This window comes from Electrona antarctica, assembly GCF_951216825.1.
Source record: "Electrona antarctica genome assembly, chromosome: 24".
NCBI classification, from domain to species: Eukaryota; Metazoa; Chordata; class Actinopteri; order Myctophiformes; family Myctophidae; genus Electrona; species Electrona antarctica.
In genome coordinates, this window is record NC_136803.1 from 23362707 (window position 1) to 23382075 (window position 19369).

General features: G+C 44.2%; 1 protein-coding gene across 1 annotated transcript in view; it reads left to right on the top strand.

Annotated features, from left to right (window-relative positions):
- Positions 1-6868: 6868 nt before the first annotated feature.
- The window catches only part of LOC306917324 (voltage-gated delayed rectifier potassium channel KCNH8-like), a 92711-nt gene continuing 80210 nt past the window's right edge, over positions 6869-19369 (top strand). The window contains exons 1-2 of the mRNA XM_079495498.1: positions 6869-6966; positions 8129-8368. Of these exons, the coding sequence (XP_079351624.1) occupies positions 6945-6966; positions 8129-8368 (262 nt within the window). The 5' untranslated portion in view covers positions 6869-6944. The remainder of the gene's footprint in view (positions 6967-8128; positions 8369-19369) is intronic.

Sequence of the window (19369 nt, forward strand, 5' to 3'; positions counted from 1 at the left end):
CTTGTTTACTTTGTTCTGTATTTTTATTGTATGTAAAGCACTTTGTGAGTCCTCTCTGTGAAAGGTGCTATATAAATAAAATGTACTTACTTACTTACTAAGCCCTCTCAGTTCTCAACATGTCTACTGGATGTAAGCCATGAGACACACACACACGGGATGATGGCGGCTCATGCGGATTCTTGACAAACACTGGCATTCCGACAGCATACCGTCCAGCCTGGAATCCTCGTAGGACACGCACAGGGGATGGACCATGAGCCACAACAGCTGGACATGTGGCCGGCCTGTCGTGACAGCAACTTTCAGCAGTACCTTGGAAAAGACCGAGACACGCTGCATGCAGGAATGAGAACGCTGACAGGAAACGCCACATGTATGTGACATGGTCCTCATTCCAAACATTTTGTCGCTTTATTGATTTGGTGTCTGTGATGAGCCACAGGCTGTGGACACCCCCTCCCCTCCTCCTCAATGAAACAAAATCTCAACAATTTATTTTTCGAGGGGTCTCTGACTGTCAAGTGTCAACCTCAGGGTGTACATTTTTGGCTTGTAGTGCAATCCGTCCAGTAGACATTCTAATGTCCTCATGGTGCCTTCATGTCACGTCAAATGAATCTGAATTATGAGTTAAGGCACACAGTGGTATTTATGACTTGTGTGTGAGTGTGTTTGCCTGGTGCGTGTGTTTGCCTGTGCGTGTGTGTTTGTGTTTGTGTGTGTGTGTGTGTGTGTGTGTGTGTGTGTGTGTGTGTGTGTGCGTGTGCGTGCGTGTGTGTGTGTGTTGCGTGCGTGTGTGTGTGTATGCGTGCGTGCGTGCGTGTGTGTGAGTTAAGGCACACATGGATGACATTGGTATTTATACACACTCACTGTGTGTGAGTGTGTTTGCCTGTACGTGTGCGTGTGTGCATGCGTGTGCGTGCGTGCGTGCGTGCGTGCGTGCGTGCGTGCGTGCGTGGGTGGACTTGGGAGTTTATGACACCCGATTTGTGAACTTTACGGGTGAGTCAAATGAAAGATGACAGTGGCACTGGCAACAGCTGACAGTGAGGTAGGCTTTTTTAAATATTTTATACATGGCTTAGTTGCATTCTCAATAATGTAATATTCAATGACGGTAATTGTCTGTGTTATTTCCCCGACAGCAGAGTGCTTCAAAAGCTGTCCGCTGCTCTGCCACTGTTGACAGCCTTCCTATGGGAGCAGAAGCTTCTAAGCTAATAAAGTAAGCTTTGAATCAATATTTCATGAGAAATTATTGATTTTGTTTCGTAAGTAGCGTGATAATAAGCACGATAATGTATAATGAGGCAGCCATTATTGGAAAAATAAACCCCAACAGGGTGATGCAGGAACGATTGGTGTTTGGCAGTTGACATTTGTTTTAGCATTAGAGGTTAAGCAGCTTAGCCTATCTCCTCATCCCACACACAATTAGATGTTTTTAAATCTATCTATCTATCTATCTATCTATCTATCTATCTATCTATCTATCTATCTATCTATCTATCTATCTATCTATCTATCTATCTATCTATCTATCTATCTATCTATCTATGGGCGGCTGTGGCTCAGGAGGTAGATCCCTGGGTCGGCGGTTCGAATCCCGGCTCCTCCTGTCCAAATGTCGAAGTGTCCTTGGGCAAGACACTGAACCCTACATTGCCTCCAATGAGTCGGTCGGTGTAAGCTTGCCACCATTGGTGTGTGAATGTGGGAAGTGAGGACGCTGGCGTCGACTGTTCGCCGCTTCACCTCCCAATGTATGAATGAATGAACCATTGTAAAGCGCTTTGAGCACTTGGAAAAGCGCTATAAAAATGCAATTCATTATTATCTATCTATCTATCTATCTATCTATCTATCTATCTATCTATCTATCTATCTATCTATCTATCTATCTATCTATCTATCTATCTATCTATCTATCTATCTATCTATCTATCTATCTATCTTCTGCATCTCCATCAAGTTACAATAATTGAATAGAGTACTGGGTGTACACACTACACAGATGATAATAGGCTGCCTTTATAAATTCCCCAAGCGTATTAGTCCCATAAACTAGGCTGGCCTCTGGTGTTAACGAAGGAAACTACACCATTAGTAATAGGATCTGTGTATACTGTATGCACTGCACTGACCAGACAGAATCAAAGTACATCTCAGTAGTTTGTGCAGTTATTCATGGTTTATTTTCCATGTCCATTGAGGCCAACTGTGCTAAATGTGTATGTATGCACGCACAGTGATGTAGCCGTTATGACATTTGGTGGATACAATTCACTCACTGTTGGGATGATATTGCAAGTTTACCCTCTGGCCAATTATTATTTTCTAAGGCATTGGATAACAGGCCAGAACTCAAACTGGAACACACACACACACACACACACACACACACACACACACACACACACACACACACACACACACACACACACACACACACACACACACACACACACACACACACACACACACACACACACACACACACACACACACAGTCACACACACACCACACGATACAGTATATTGCTACAAATTAAGATGCGTGGGTTTGTAATAGGAATGCATGTGTGATGAAATGTTACAGCTGCAGATAGATTGTGTGTTCATTTTGTGCCGGCTCCAGCCTTGAATGATGTGGCACTTGGAGGATATTAATTTCAATATTAAAAAGACACACAGTCACACTCCAATAGACAGAACAAGAGCTCTGTGATGCTTCAAGTTCTTAAAATGGAATTGTTTAAGTCATGTGAAACGGTTTTATTTTGAAATGTGAAATCTAAAAAGTAGAGAACTGCATTCATCCTACCAAGTTTCATCAATACAAAGAACGGAGGGTTACACGGTTCTCTGAGTGGAGATACTGGCTCTCCACTACATATTATTCAATATGTAGGGGAACTGACCCCGCGGGGTCAGTTCCCGTATATATTGAATAATATGTAGTGGAGAGCCAGTCTCGAACACGATAGAGAACTGTCCGCATCTTACCTATGTGAGAAATGATTTACAAAATATAGCAACATAGTTCATAACTTCATATCGAAATATTCCTCTAATTCTTTAAATATCACCAGACCCACATATTGTGCATATTTTATATTATTATTTTTTACAACGAAATCTGCCTCAACATTAACCTTGATCGTTTCAGATAATATTACCATATCCCAATATTCTGATGTTGATCATTTTGTTAATGGTTTAGTTAAATTTAATCAACTCTGCATTTCCACATTTCCACTAATTATCAGGTTCACAACCAACTACTGAAGGTCTTAGTGGCCTCTTATAATAAGTTTATTAAGAATGCAAGAGCAAGACAAATGTAATGCAATATATGCAAATCTTCTTCACAGCTTCGCCCTTTGCCCTCGGATAGAAAGATATTGGATTAAGATATTTGAGACGCTCTCTGATATTTTGAGTATTCATATTGACCCCGATCCTGTACTAATTATTCTGGGTTTGTCAGACTCCATGCCTATGTTGACGAGAGTACAGAAACAACTCTTCTCATATGGTCTGATTACAGCAAAAAAACTAATTTTGACGCACTGGAAAAAGGAGGAGGCTCCAGCATTCAAGCACTGGCTAAATTAAATGACTAGTACACTTCATCTTGAGAGAATAAGGTTCTTCCTGAGAAACAGGGAGAGACAGTTTGATAAGGTTTGGCTGCCCCTTGTCCATTACCTGAGTAGAAACAATGAATAGACAGGATACCATTGATATGGTTGACTGTACGCCATTTTCTTTTCAGATGTTTTCCATGAGCTTTCTATCATCTTATTCTATAGTATGCGGTGTCACTGAGCAGTATGGGTGGGAGGGTTGAGGGATTTCTTTCTCTTTTTTGTCTTTGTATTTTTTTTTCTTTCATTTTTTGTTTTCTATAAAAGAAAAATGTATTTCATATCATAATGTTTGTGTAATCATTTATAATTTGTTCAATAAAAACCTATTTGACAAAAAAAAAAGAATGCAAGAGCAATGTATTTTATACACAATTGCATCGTCCAGTAACCACCACCACCAACAATTTCAACAACAACAACAACCCTGCAAAGAACTGCATAGCAGATCAAATGTGACCTGCCATCGTGCAACCTCCAGCTTTTCACCAGAGCTGGAAAAACTAAATCTATTTATTTATTTTGATCCAAAATGAGTTAATAGCACAGGCAGACTCTTCACATACTAGAGCATGTCTGAAATAAATGTCAGAGCTGATGTAAATATGAAATGAATGCATAAACATGCAGCTATAGGTGTATAAAATGTTAGAGTCCACAGAAGTGAACCTTTCAAGCCTGTTGTGGGACAGGCATAGATAGATCCAGCACTATGTGCAGGAGCCGTTGGCAGACCTGTGAATGTGCAGGTGCCATGCAGGACAAACGCCTCCTCATCTTGAACATTGGTCAGAGTAGACCAGTGGTCCTCAATAGGCGGACCGCGGTCCACGAGCCCTGCTCTCTGCTGGCCGCTGCGTGGCCCGCGCCGCGCTCATGGGACCGGACCTTAGTCTTTTTCAAAAATGATTAGTGGACCTTCAGCATTTCTAGTTGAGGACCCCTGGAGTAGACCATTGAGATGGTTGTGTTTTTTTTTACACATGGCCACAGATGGCCCATACAACCCCCTTCTGAGCAGTACCTCTGCGTGCACATATCACTGTGAGGACTTATCAATCATGGACTGTAAGGGTCTGTACTGTAACTCTGAGAGTGTACAAATGGAACCAAATGGACCTGTTTGGGTCCATTTGTACACTCTCAAGAGTTAAATGGACATTGATTTTACAATACAAATTGGGGGTCCCAGAGATAGAGATGCCATTAAACAGGGGTCCGTATAGACTAATTTGGGGGTCCTCGACATAAAAAAAACGTTTGGGAACCAGTGCACTACAGAGAGACACTGTGACGAAGAGGGCTTTGGCCGCCCGCACCTGTACCACCTCCGATAGAGGGCTTGGCCGCCCGCACCTGTACCACCTCCAATAGAGGGCTTGGCCGCCCGCACCTGTACCACCTCCGATAGAGGGCTTGGCCGCCCGCACCTGTACCACCTCCGATAGAGGGCTTGGCCCGCCCGTACCTGTACCACCTCCGATAGAGGGCTTGGCCGCCCGCACCTGTACCACCTCCGATAGAGGGCTTGGCCGCCCGCACCTGTACCACCTCCGATAGAGGGCTTGTCGCCCGCACCTGTACCACCTCCGATAGAGGGCTTGGCCGCCCGCACCTGTACCACCTCCGATAGAGGGCTTGTCGCCCGCACCTGTACCACCTCCGATAGAGGGCTTGGCCGCCCGCACCTGTACCACCTCCGATAGAGGGCTTGGCCGCCCGCACCTGTACCACCTCCGATAGAGGGCTTGGCCCGCCCGCACCTGTACCACCTCCGATAGAGGGCATGGCCGCCAGCACCTGTACCACCTCCGATAGAGGGCTTGGCCCGCCCGCACCTGTACCACCTCCGATAGCGGAGGAAATAGAAAGTCACCCAGAAGATCCTGCAAATCCTGCCACTGTGCTGCTGCCATGTTACACAAAGCATTCTGACACCAGCTACGGGGATTTGGTTCCCCTCCCTGCAGGAGTCCAGAAGGTGCTTGAGGCAGAAGAAGGATTATGAAGGACACAATCACACCAGCAACAGAGGAAATTGACTGTTTGTGCTGCTGCTGCAGTCAGACAAACAAATGCTACCACCAAGCCACCACAGAGACGCTCAAAAAGATCCTTTTGGTGCATGCACTGAATATTCTACCTTGCTCGGCAAGGCTTACTTCGTTCTGTGTTAATAATCTTCACCAATGTCTGTGTATACTACACTGATGCATTTCCCCCACACATTATTTAGATTTTATACACAGTTCACACTTTATATCTTGTATTACTTTAACACAATGCAACTTTATTGTCACATCATCACACATATAGATGTGTTGAGTTTTGCCTTATTTTTATTTTTATTTATGTCCAGCTTTGAGGGTGTGTGTTAACACAAACATTGCGTAAACACAAACATTGAAGACGAAGCTGAGGACGCAAATTCTGATTGGCCGGAATGAGATGATGTATGATGATGTACGATGATAAGAGCGCCCCTCACTTCACACAGATGTGATTTTTGAGGGGCACTAGCCCCTCCCCTCCTATGTCCAGCTTTTGGTGCATGTGCCAACACAAACTTTGTCCTACGCAAACATCAAATGCCATTGACAATGAATGGACAATTTGTTCGAAGGTGAGGACGCAAATTCTGATTGGCCGGCATGAGATGAGGATGATGTATGGATAAGATCGCCTCTCACTTCACATGGGTGTGATTTTTTAAAATTCTATATAGACCTATGTTGGACATGTTTTGCTCAGTCTGGTGGCAACTGCCGGCTACAACATTTCACATTTCATGTGATGAATAAAACCTTGAATCTTGAGAATCTTTGTCAGGGATCCTCTCAGCTCCGGAATGACCTCCCCATATGGAGCTCAGATTTATAATCTGTCTTCATTTAAAATTTAAAAAAGTACTTTTATTGAAAGGCTTTTTAATCATTTTAATTCTCTGAATCTTTCATTTCTCATTGGACTTTTTCTTTTTTTTTTCTTTGCTGAATTATTTTCTTTGTTTTGTGCTTTTTAGGATTATTATTCGGATTCCCTGAAGATGGCGTCCAAGAGTTAAGGACTGCTGCAGTGCTGTAGTAGACTAGCCCCCTTTCTGAAACCAGCTCCTCGCCACTCGCTCTACATACTTGCCCTCGATATGCGCGTTCACGCGAGGCTGCGCCATATTAAGTGTCGTCCGAAACCAAGCAGCCTTGAGTGGAAGTGGCTTATAAAGCCCTCAAGAGCGAGTCTGTGCCGATCTAGACTCGATTGCCTTGTGCAGCCCTGTTCTCTGTCCGCATGGAAACCGCAACCTACAAATGTAAGTACCACCACAAATAAATGATAAATAAACTCCTCCTAAACAATCTTCATCTGATGCAGAATAGACAACACTCCAACTGATGTTCACAAGGGCTCTTTATTTACCCCACCGTGAAAAAAACTATAAATGAAAGTTATGAAACCACACAAACAAAACAACTTTTAACACAATGATTTATAAACACCATGGATGTATATGACATGTCATTTTTGACAGTCACGCTGTATTTCCTTTTTCCATATTAATGAAATCCACATGTCACAAACATACACGATACAATGCAATATAACTGTACAAACAAAATAACAGGTAACACAATTGCGTGATGGTAACCATGGCAACGGATGGTGTCTGTTTCCTGTTTCTGCACAAGGAGGGCGAGTGTATTTCCAAACAGTTTTTTATACCCAGCACCCTAATCAAGGGAACTTGATTCAGCTGGAGGGGCACTTTCTGACGAGGGAACCTCCCGAGAGCACTTCAAGTCAAGGGACTGGTTTCAGAAAGGGCCTAGTAGTAGTTATAGAAAACACACGGACCGCTTTCAGTTTCCACTGGTCCAGTCGTGGTGGGATTGGGAACCATGATGGGAATGGGGCTCATTCACTTCCATCCCAATTTAGATCAATGGAGACAGTCAAAACAACGATGTATGCTAGATGGCTGCGTTCATTTATAATTTAGATTGTGAACCATATACTGTGCTGGCAGAAGGATCATGCAAGTGCATATTATGTAGGTTACGTCTTACGTGTCATACATTCATGATTCATGCAAACATCAACGAATAGAACAAATCGTGTGCGCGCGCGCACGTGTGGTTTGTGTGTGTGTGTGAGAGAGAGAGAGAGAGAGAGAGAGAGAGGGGGCTAGAGTAGAGTAGGGAGAAAGATAGATTGAGACAGGAGGAGAAAGCCGAGACACGAGAGAGGGATCAGAGAGAGGTGGAGCTGCGGTTTGGATTTGGAAACAGAACGCCCAGGACGCAATCAGCGCGCTGCGCGCATCGCAGCCGCGAGAAAATGTGAAGGATTTTCGCCTTTTTTCCCCCCCCGTCTTTTTTTTTAATGTCAAAACTTAAGTTCAATAACTTCCATCGGATTGTATTTCCTTCCTTCCTATAATAATCCTGTCATGATGATGATGATGGCCACCTGAGTTGGTCATCCCAACCGGTCTGGAAAAGTGGAGCCCCGCGGGTCTCGGATCAGCGCCCTCCTGCAGGGCTTGGGAGGCGCGCCAGGGACCTCCAGGTTCCTGCCCGGGTTCGTGGACAACAATGTGCCGGAGCGAAGAGAGAGGCGAGGCTCCACCAGGTCTCGGATGCAGGGGGTGAGGGGTCTGATAGCTCCTCAGAACACCTTCCTGGATACAATTGCCACTCGTTTTGATGGGACTCGTAAGTAAACATACATCCAATCGTCAATAGCTATACGAGCGCAGATTCTTTCTAGGTAGCGCGCATTGGATGTGCGCCACAACAAGGCAAGTTAACTAAAGTAGTAATGCGTGCAAATTATAAAGGCTGACAATCATTTATAATTTGTTATATGAATACAACGAGGCAGTTCCTGAGTGAGGCAATCAATCATTCTCAATTTGAGATGTTAATTTATGCATTACATTCGTGTTTCCACCATAGGAAGGTATATAGATCAATAACACTACATGTAAACATGAATTCCTGTACTGGGTGGGAGGAGTGGGATTCATAACTGGGCCAGTTATTAAATCAAACAATGCCTTGCAGCCCTGGCAGCTCCCAGCCATAATATTGACTGGATACTTAATAGGCATACACGTACTTTACTGCCTGGGGCAGCATAGGTAGCTCTTGGCCGGGAGGAATAGTTGCAAAAGAATATATATTAACATTATTTGCAGAGAGGAAATGCGCCCTTAAGTTGTGTTATGTGTTCTGCTGCTGACAGCTACTGCTGACACACACACACACACACACACACACACACACACACACACACACACACACACACACACACACACACACACACACACACACACACTACTGCAACTGAGGACGGGAAAGGGAATACAAAAATCTGCTGTTGGTTAGTATACTTATATAATGGATGATGTGTTGTTAAAGCATTGAATGCTGAAGGGTCAAGAAAGTCCAAATTTGGGACTCTGACCTCTGGGTGTCTCCATGCAGTCCACACAGCAGACATTTGGCTTGTGGCGGCGTGGAGGACTGGAGGTGCGCTCAGCAGGCGCTCAGCAGAACACTGTGCCTGCAATTTGTTCAGTGTCGCTGCTGCTGCCCACAGTGACACGCTGTGATAATTCCCTTATCAGTGAATAAGCATCTGAAACAGATGTAATACAAATCTGTGTGACATAAAACAGCCGCCCACGCACCCAGCCCCCCCACAGAGGCCCGGTGTTAAATTCTTGACAGTGGAGATTCCATCTTTTCTTGGAACTACACAATGAACACAATAATTGACAGTTTCTTGTCAGTGACGCTGCGGCGGGGCATTGTCCTTGTAAATTATTTGTAGCAAGATTTAACCTCACCTGGACGGAGCAGGTGGTGAAGAAAGCACTCAGAAAAACTGAAGAAAGCTGGCATGGGTCCAAAAGTTCTAAGAGCTCTCTACAGAGGCACCACGGAGAGCATGCTGACTGGTTGCTTTACGGCGTGGTATGTGCAACTGCACCGACCTAAACTTGCAAAGAATTGCAGAGGGTTGTGCGGACAGCCGAATGCCCCCCCCCCCCCCCCCCCCCCATCCAAGCCCTGTACGATGAACACTGTGTCAGAAAAGCTCAAGGAATCATGAAGGATTCAAGCCACAACCGCAGACTGTTTGAGATGCTAGCTGTAGCCGACGCATTACGGTTTCGCAGTCTCAAAGCCACCGGAAATAGAATAAAAAGCTTCTTTCCCCGAACAATCGGATGCATGAATGAACTGAACAGCATCATTTAGATAGATACATGGAATTCAGCCGTGGCGTGAAGGACAGTGTACAGAAGGAATTAAGAAAAAGATGAATGGTTTCCTCAATGGTAAGGATTGTCAGGATGCCTGAGGAAGGTCCCTAGTGACCGAAACGTTGCTTCATTAAATAAGACAATACTCTTGTGCCGAGCAGATACACAGTGTGCGGGTGTACCTTATTGCTTTCTTTGATGTCCACTGGCCTACGCACCTGTGCATACGCCTGATTGCTAGGATAATTGTAATGCCTTGGTAGAGGGAGATATAAACTATTTTGCCCTCTCGCATCAGCAAAAACTATAGCATTCAACTTTTAGGTGGAGTTGACAAGCCTGTCAGTGTCAGCTATAGCACTGACATCCCCTTTTGGTCTAAGCGTGGGGCTTGTCTTTGTGATGGATTCATACTTGGTTACGCATCATGAGCTTGTAGATTGGCTATTTTCGATGCACGGCACGGCGGCGGCATGCCATCGGCATGTAACTTTAGTATGAATTGAGCTTGATAAGTGAAATGAGGCCAGCACTAAGCAGAACAGCCCACAGACCTAATTCAATCATTTGCGCTTATACTTATATAATTCTTCGATGAGTGTTTTGATCCAGGTACTGTAGATCGTGCAGTATGTCAGGTCAGATCGTTGCTCAGTGAGCCCTGTGCCTTCCAACCTGGGGGGAATGAGGGAATGTCTTTCATGGACGTGGGTTGCACAGATACTACTGAAAATAGTGAGGGTTGAGGCTATAGAGCGTCGCAGTCCCGCCCCCTGTCATGACGACGCCAGGCCCAGGAAATGAATCCCAATGCATTTTTCCCATAGACATTTAAAAAAGTATTTATGTAAAGACGGTTATGCCGCGGACAAAGCCAACTCCAGTCGTGACAAATCATGACAATAAACACAATATTTTGGACCAAACAAACAATTACAAAGAAGAAAAACAACAAAAAAGTGTTGTAACCTGCCGTTTTTTTCTACTTTCTAATTCTTTGTTTGGCCCAAAACATTGTGTTTATTGTCATGATTTGTCACGACAAGAGTTGGCTTTGTCCACGGCGTAACCGTCTTTAAATAAATACTTTATGAAATGTCTATGAGGAAAATGAATGGAGAATCATTTCCTGGGCCCTGGTAGGGGGCGGGACTGCGACGCTCTGTAGGGCAGCTCGGGCATTGGATTTGTAGTGAATGTAATGTTTTTTGCTCCACCAACAGCATGGCTGTCGTCCACCACTTTGATCCCAAACAAGATATCTTGAAATCTACTGGCTAGACTGGCATGAAATCACATTCACGTTTCCAGGCGGATGACCCCTAATGATTTTGGTGACCACGTGACCTTTCCCTCTTGCAACAACCCCTGAGGCCAAACTTTCCATTTGCACTCAAGATATCTCATCATGGAACGATCAATGAAACATGCTGAGTGTAGTGTGTCACCTTAAGGCCTGTTCATACTCCAGGTTTAGGTGATAAGATGACCACCGAAACCTTAGTAAAACAGAGCGATGTGTTCGGGTGATCGGGGATTTGCTTATCCCCATGGCGTGGTGTCGGTCAGTATTAGTAGTAGTAGTAGTTTTCAGTGGTCACCTTATAATAATATCTCAAACTTATATAGCGCTTTTCGGAGTACCCAAAGACGCTTTACACGGGGGGGCTTTACAGAGGTAACAACAAAATAAAACAACTTTATTAGAAAAAGAAAAAACACTAAAAGCTAAAAAACATTTAAAAGAAAGACAGTGAGAAGGGTTAGCTAGGGAAGGCAATATTGAAGAGGTGGGTCTTGAGGGTGGTTTTGAAAGTTTGGAGGGTGGGGGCATCTCTGAGTGCCTTAGGGAGGGCATTCCACAGGGTTGGGGCAGCAAAGGCAAAAGCTCTGTCACCCCACGTACGGAGTTTGGTTTTGGGGACGTCGAGGAGGTTTGCATCACCAGACCTGAGGGAGCGAGAGGGGACATGACAGGGGACATGACGTTTGAGGAGGTCACCTATATATCACCTATAACCATAGTTTGAATAGACTGTTGCCACCCTCAGGCCATAATTACAATTTTGCACACAAGATATCGCATAATCTTGTCAGATTATAGGACAAACCTCAGTATCCTATTGATTATGCCGACTGTAGTGCCACCCTTTGGAGAAATTTCATTCATCTTTTTTTAAAGGAACATTGTAAGCTTTGTAATTATCTCCGATGGGCAATATCGGATATGGATCGCTGCAAGGTGAAAGCATTGAAGTTGAATGAAGTGTACTCACGTGCGAAATAATCAAGGCCAATGTAAATCATGGCCAGTGGGAACAGTTTGAAGCAGACGGTGTGAATGTGAATCTGCCCTTTAGACGTTCTTTTGTTCCTCAGATGTTCACGTTAGATATACTGTATCTAATCGGCTGGCTACTGTGAACACTGGCCTCTAGGCTTTTAACACGTTATTACGTTTAGACTATAGTGCCGCACAATTCTTGCTCCAATGTGAATTTCGATTTTCCTTACATTACTACAATTGAAAATTGTAGTAATGTCAGCTGGAGCCAGTCAGCTGGAGCCAACTAAATGTGGCATTATCAAAGTATCATAATGCATAAGTTCACCTGCCAGTCACGGAGAGTCCTTGAGTAGGAGTCGGAGAGCATCAGTAGACCAATGAGACTGGTTATAATATCACATACAGCTAATAGGCTTAACTCTCCCTGCCTCGAAGTATCTAGTTGGAAATCCTGTCCCTCGCCATGTTGGACCCCAGCACGGGAATCAATCCCTGTGTAATTTATGCCATAGCATAGCCTAACTGTCCCTGAAGTGCGTAGTGGATTTATGTGATGAATAACAATCTCCCTTGCCTTGCGTGGCTAGACATGGATCTGCTGGTGCAAAAAGTGATATACCCTGGCCACGCCAGGCTACATTTTCCCAAAAGTACACCACCGACTAAACTCATACAGTTGGGTGCCACCGATATTGTCCCTTATCATTTGACCCATTTAGGCCTGACCTCAAAACTTTTAAAAATCCTTCTAAATCCTGAGAAAATCCTTCTAAATTTTCACGATTTTTCAAAAATAGCAGACCTACAAGCTCGTAGCGCGCCACTCGGTGGCGCGCTATGAGCTTGTAGATCTGCTATTTTTCAATAGCTAAATTATAACATAATGTTTAAAACACCAAAAGGGGTTCCCGCCCAAAATGGGTTAACTGTCCTTTTGCGCAGATCACGCAAACCTCAGCAAAAAGAAAAGGACATTCATGGGCAATCCTAGTAGCCGTCGTATAGCCCAAAACTCAATTCAGGCCTATACCACTAAATAAAAGGTACTGCAGAAGTTTACATGAATCTCCAAAACTTCTTAAATTAATAATGGCCCTTGAGGCCACCGTGGTGTGATTAATTACGGTTGCAGACCCACCAGAGCAAATCATTCTGTCTCAGTTTATTATGGTGGCTGATCACTCTGGAGATACAAGTTACAATAGACACTCTCCGTGCTTGATGGGAGAGAGACAGGCAGGCAGGCAGACAGGCAGACAGGCAGGTAGACAGGCAGGCACACAGACAGACAGACAGAGAGACAGAGAGAAAGAGAGACAGAAAACAAAATGGGAACAGGGGAAAGTGAAGCCTGAATGGATATTTTTGTGTCACTGTAGTGTTGTGCCTTTGGGCTGAAGTTTTGAAGCTGATCTTTTGTGAAAGTCTGTTCTCGGTAAAGTGTTCACGGAACAGAGAGCTGGTTTTCAAATACAGAGCAGAGAGCACTTCACTTGTGTCTGTCTGTCTTTGTGCCTGCATGCCTGCCACCGTTCTGCTTTGAGCAAGCTATAACATGATGATGATGATTGATTCTTTATTTAAGTGTCATGCTTCCGAAGAAGCCCAGCCCATATGGACTTACAGGACACTTTTTACAGTTTACATGAACAATTACAATAAACCGACATGACGGTTTGCAAACAATGATCAATTGAATACCAAACTGACACTCCAGATCCTTACGAGCAGATTACATAATATATAACATAAAATAAAATCCACCATTAGGCCTGTGACAGGAGACACATGTACCTACTTGAAGAGCTGGGATTGTCTTCTACTCAATGCACAAAGAATGATGCCTATGTACATCCTGACTACCTGACGTGCCGACTAGCGATGTCCCGATCACGTTTTCTTTGCTCCCGATCCGATTCCGATCGTTTATTTTGAGCATCTGCCGATACCGATTTTTCCCTATCCGATATTTATATTTTATAGAACACGTTTATGCCATATCACAATAGTACAATATCCCAAATCACAGACAATATCCAGTCTAATATCATGATGGATATAATATTGATACTAGGGTTGTTCCGATCACTGTTTCTGGCTCCCGATCCAATTCCGATCATTTGAAAATGATGCGATTGGCCCCCGATTTCCGATCACCCGATCCGACCGGGACAATCCTAATGCCGACCCACACATATCAGTATTCCTAACAGTGCACGTAATTAAGTAAATTAAGTAAATTGCATAGTGCTGCCCGGACCAGGTGTTGTAATTGCACATCTAGAATAAGTATAACCGAGGAGCGTGGGAGTTGTTAATGTCCTGGCTCAGCCAAATGACGGCTCTGGGGTGGAAACTCAATTATAAACCACATCAAAATTTCCAACTGATTTAGACTGTGTTTGACTGTTTTCTGAAATATGTTCATATAAGAGCAATAAACCACCTATCTCTGCAGACAGATTTGAGGAAACTTAATTTAGTTAATATTTGTATTTTAAACCAAAAAGCATCTCTCTCACACGTTTGCCAGAGTGCCAGTGATAACCTAACCTGACTCCGCCAGATGGGGCAGCAGAGAGTACACTGGGTTCCCCCCTCCTGCTCCCATCTGGGAACTCTCAGGCAGACTTGATGCTCCGGCCACCAAACGGCCTGGCCAATCAGCGGCACCTAGAGGCGGGATCAAGGCATACACAGTGCTGCCTTGATCCCGCCTCTACCTGCCGCTGATTGGCCAAGCCGTTTGGTGGCCGGAGCATCAAGTCTGCCTGAGAGTTCCCAGATCACTAACCCTCCCCTGTGCCAATGTTGGCACCCGTGCCTAAGGTTGCCTACCCCTGCTCTAGACCATTGGTTCCCAACATTTTTGAGGGCCCCTCCTAAAAAAAAACAGGTTTAATGTTTGTCGTTAGTTCAAAATTTGTTTTAGTAAACGCATTGACAATAAAGGGAAAATGTACGTCATAATGTGTCGTTTACGTCATATTGTCTCTTTATTGTTAATGGCGTTTAATGTTTGTGTTGGCACCGTTTGTTTTACATCACCATTACATCACCTAATCAACATGAGTTAGACTTTAATATATTAGCGCCCCTCACTTCACACGGGTGTGATTTGTTTTATACTGAAGTACCACCTCAGAAAATATTTGGCTCTCCAAGTACCACCATAATATCTGATGTTAAAATACAGGATCGTAGACCTGCCTTTTTTGTTCCATTCCTAAGCCAATAATGCTGCTGCTCTGACAAAACTGTCACTAATCAGCACAACTGATGATCTTTCTAATGTGATTAATCCGTTCTCAAATTAACGGCTAGGTGTGCTGTCATGCTCATTTCAGCACGGCTGGATAGCCTATTTCAACCAATTGCTTGGTCAGAAGAACTACTAAATATTTAATTCCATTTTTGTTTTTGTTTTTCGAGGCGAGATATCAACTATTTTGCCATCTTACATCAGCTACAGAGGCAATCTCAGACATTTCGGTGCAGAACATTTGACTTATAAACGAAAGAAAATAGATGAAAATAAACTGTGCTGCTCTGGTAGGTAGACAATGATCCTGTGTGTGCCGTTGATTGCCGAGCTTTGTTATCGGTGTGGGAGCATCTAGTGTAGAGATGCAGTATTTATGAGGATGCTTTCTGTGTTGAGTGTTGGTGATGTCCAATGATGAGTGATGTGTGTGTGTGTGTGGATGTCCAATTAAGAACATCAAACTGGCCACTCTCCCCCACCGCGTCTCCATTGATTTGCACAGAAGTCTGATAATCACCTTTGTATGTTCCTCCTTAAATCGATGTTGACCTCTTGGTGTCTTATTGGTGTTGACAGTAAGACTGTTCACCTCTCATTTGGGGTGAGTGAGCAATTCTCTTGTGAGCAATTCTCTTTTATCTCACCCACATCCCATTACTCCGACTATGTGAATGACACGGCACCCGCAAGAGGAAGTACATATGTGAAATAATCATTGACATATGGCTACACAAGTTGACACTCAATTGTACACAAAACTGTCATAGAGGATTAGATGAATAGCTATATGCACTTCTACTTCAAATCGCAGCATTGGTGATGCAAACATAATTGTAACAGTAATAATAAAGGACTTAACAATTATACTTTGCACATTGCAGAGAAAATTTTAATGACTGAGATCTTGGGAGACAGGTGGAGGTAAACTGAATATGTATGAGAGAGAGAGAGAGAGACAGACTGTAGGTGTTTTATTTGCGCATTGCGCAAAAACTCCTGTATGGAAACACTCACATTCAAAATGCGAATAAGTCTCCATTTTTCGTAAAAGCACTTTTCGGCTTGCAGCGCGTGGATTTTGGCCTATATCGAAAAATGGGAAATGCACAAACAGGGTATGGAAACACTTGTGGAAAAGGTTTTTAATTAGAAAGCATTGAACTCGCATTATACCGCTTTTGAACAGTTGGAAAATAAAATAAAAAAGCGATAGAGGCAGTGGAGTGAACGGTGGGAGGGTGGGTAGGGAGGGAGTGATGTTGTGGATACATATAAGGTCCCAGTTTATTACTACCCGTCCGATAAATAATTGTGTAGTGTGTTCAAAGATCCCATCTGAAGTCTGAATCCTCCCGAGTTGATCGGGGCACTCTGATTTGATATCTGGATCGCTACTGTATGGATGCAAGGGACGATCACACACACACACACACACACACACACACACACACACACACACACACACACACACACACACACACACACACACACACACACTTGGACTACACGTTGAGAATCTATCCCCGCCAATAAAGGATGTTTAAACTTTTATGGGCTATAACCTAGCTGCCTGGTCGCTGCAGGCTAGTCGATCCATGCATGCTTCATCTATTCTTATATTCATTGCATAAGATACCGGTAAGCAACCTAAACGTGTAGGCTAGGCTATAGCCGATGAAACACAAGTTATTCACAACTGTTTGCAGCTGCAATCAATCAATTTACAGTATAAACGACCATTATGCTCCAATCGAGTCCCGCGACATATAGGCTACATGCACCCCGAATATACTGTATTAAGACAAGCATTACACAACAAATCATAATTCTTTGTATGCTGACTGTAGGTGTGAATACTGTGAAAGCAGCAGATGCCTGCCGAGCTGCTGTAGACTGGCTGACGGTCAGCCGCTAACCAGGGATCAGATTACAACGCAATATATGGGCTTATGGGGTCCCGTCCGTTAAACTGAGAGCACGCACAAAGCGCATCCTACTATAAATGCGCCACGTCTGTGTGCGTGCGTACGTACGTGTGTGTACGGTTGTAATGCACGTAACTCGAGAACCGTTTGACCCACCGACTTCACATTCGACACACGCGTTCCAATTTACAATTTAGGCATTTAGCAGACGCTCTTAATCCAGAGCGATTTACATTGAGCAATAACAAAAAGCATGGCATACATCACATGTATAAAAAGTAGTTATCATGAATCATGCGTAAACTAAGAACGTAACAGTGGAGTATCTATGTAAACTATACATACTATACTATATAATATATTATACATGTGTACTATAAAGTGCTATGACTACATAAAGTGCAATTCTAGAGCTGTCTACATAACAAGCTATAAGTCTGTTTAAAATACTATCTAAGTCTACATAATGTGCTATCTAAGGGGCTAGGCTAGGGCAAGTGCTACGGGCCATGGTGGAGTCTGAAGAGGTGGGTTTTCAGACTACGGCGGAAGATTGGGAGTGAGGCTGCAGTTCTGACTGCAATGGGAAGTGCATTCCATAGTTTTGGAGCCAGAAGGGAGAAGAGTTTGGGACGTGTGGAGCGTTGTCCCAGCGTTTTTAGTGAAGGTACCTCCAGCTTCCCTGCGTTGGCTGATCTGAGTGAGCGGGAGGGTTTGTAGGGTACGATCATACTTGTGAGATATGGGGGGGCCATGCCTTTGGTTGCTTTGAATGCCAGCATCAGAGTTTTGTATTCTGTGCGGGCAGCGACCGGGTGCCAATGGAGCGAGCGGAGAAGGGGGGAGACGTGTGAGAATTTTGGCTGGTTGAAGACCAAGTGTGCTGCGGCATTTTGGATCAGTTGGAGGGGCTTAAGTGCACATGCCGGTAGGCCAGTAAGGAGGGAGTTGCAATAGTCAAGTTTTGACAAGACTGTTGTCTGGATTAGGAGCTGGGCTGACTCCTGGGTGAGGAACGGTCTAATTCGTTGTATGTTGTAGAGTGTAAACCTACAGGATCTAGTGACAGCTGTGATGTGTGTTTTGAACGAGAGCTGACTGTCCAGGACAACACCAAGGTTCCTGGCTGTCGGGACAGACTTTACCAGGGCGTTGTCTACGGAGATAGTTAGCTCCCGCATAGGGCAGGACTTAGCTGGGAAGAACAGAAGCTCAGTCTTGTCTGGGTTCAGCTTGAGGTGGTTGGAAGACATCCACTGTGAGATGTCAGCCAGGCATGCACCCCCACAGGGAGTGCAGTTCCAGGTATCGAGTCGGTAGGACCCACGGTTCTCCAGAACCACCACAAAAGGCTCTGGTCAGGCTCTACCAGTGGGCCTAATGAGGCCAACTCCTTTCAGGCTCTGCCAGTGGGCCCAATTGATTGCCAAGTACACTTTTCAGTTTGCAGTCTTCACACACACACACACACAGGCACACAGGGACATACACAGATCTCCATGTGGGACACCGGCTGACAGTTAAAACGGGTGCTATGACAATATCATTAGGTTCCCAAGTTGCATCGTTCCCAAGTAGGCCGGTGGCCGACTGCGACGGGCACGTACAGGTCTAGTCAAATGAAATCAATGGTGTGAACATGGATTAGGCGGCGGCCTACATTACATGCGCCTCACTTTACTGGCAAAACAGTGCCACCTACTGCATATTTCATGAACTTATTTCATATGCGCATTTTATCAGTGAATTAAGCCTTTTTGCAAAGGCTTAATGGAATCATACCTAGAGAGAGACAGAGAGAGGGGAGAGTCAGAGATGATGTACTGCTGAACTTCTCACATGCTGCCCTACCGTTTCATGGCTCTAGTTAGAAACTTGCTATTATAATTATTATTATAAGGGATTATCATCGAATCAGACTTCAGGCTTGCCCGCACCAACTAATCTCAATTCCCTTTTTTTTTT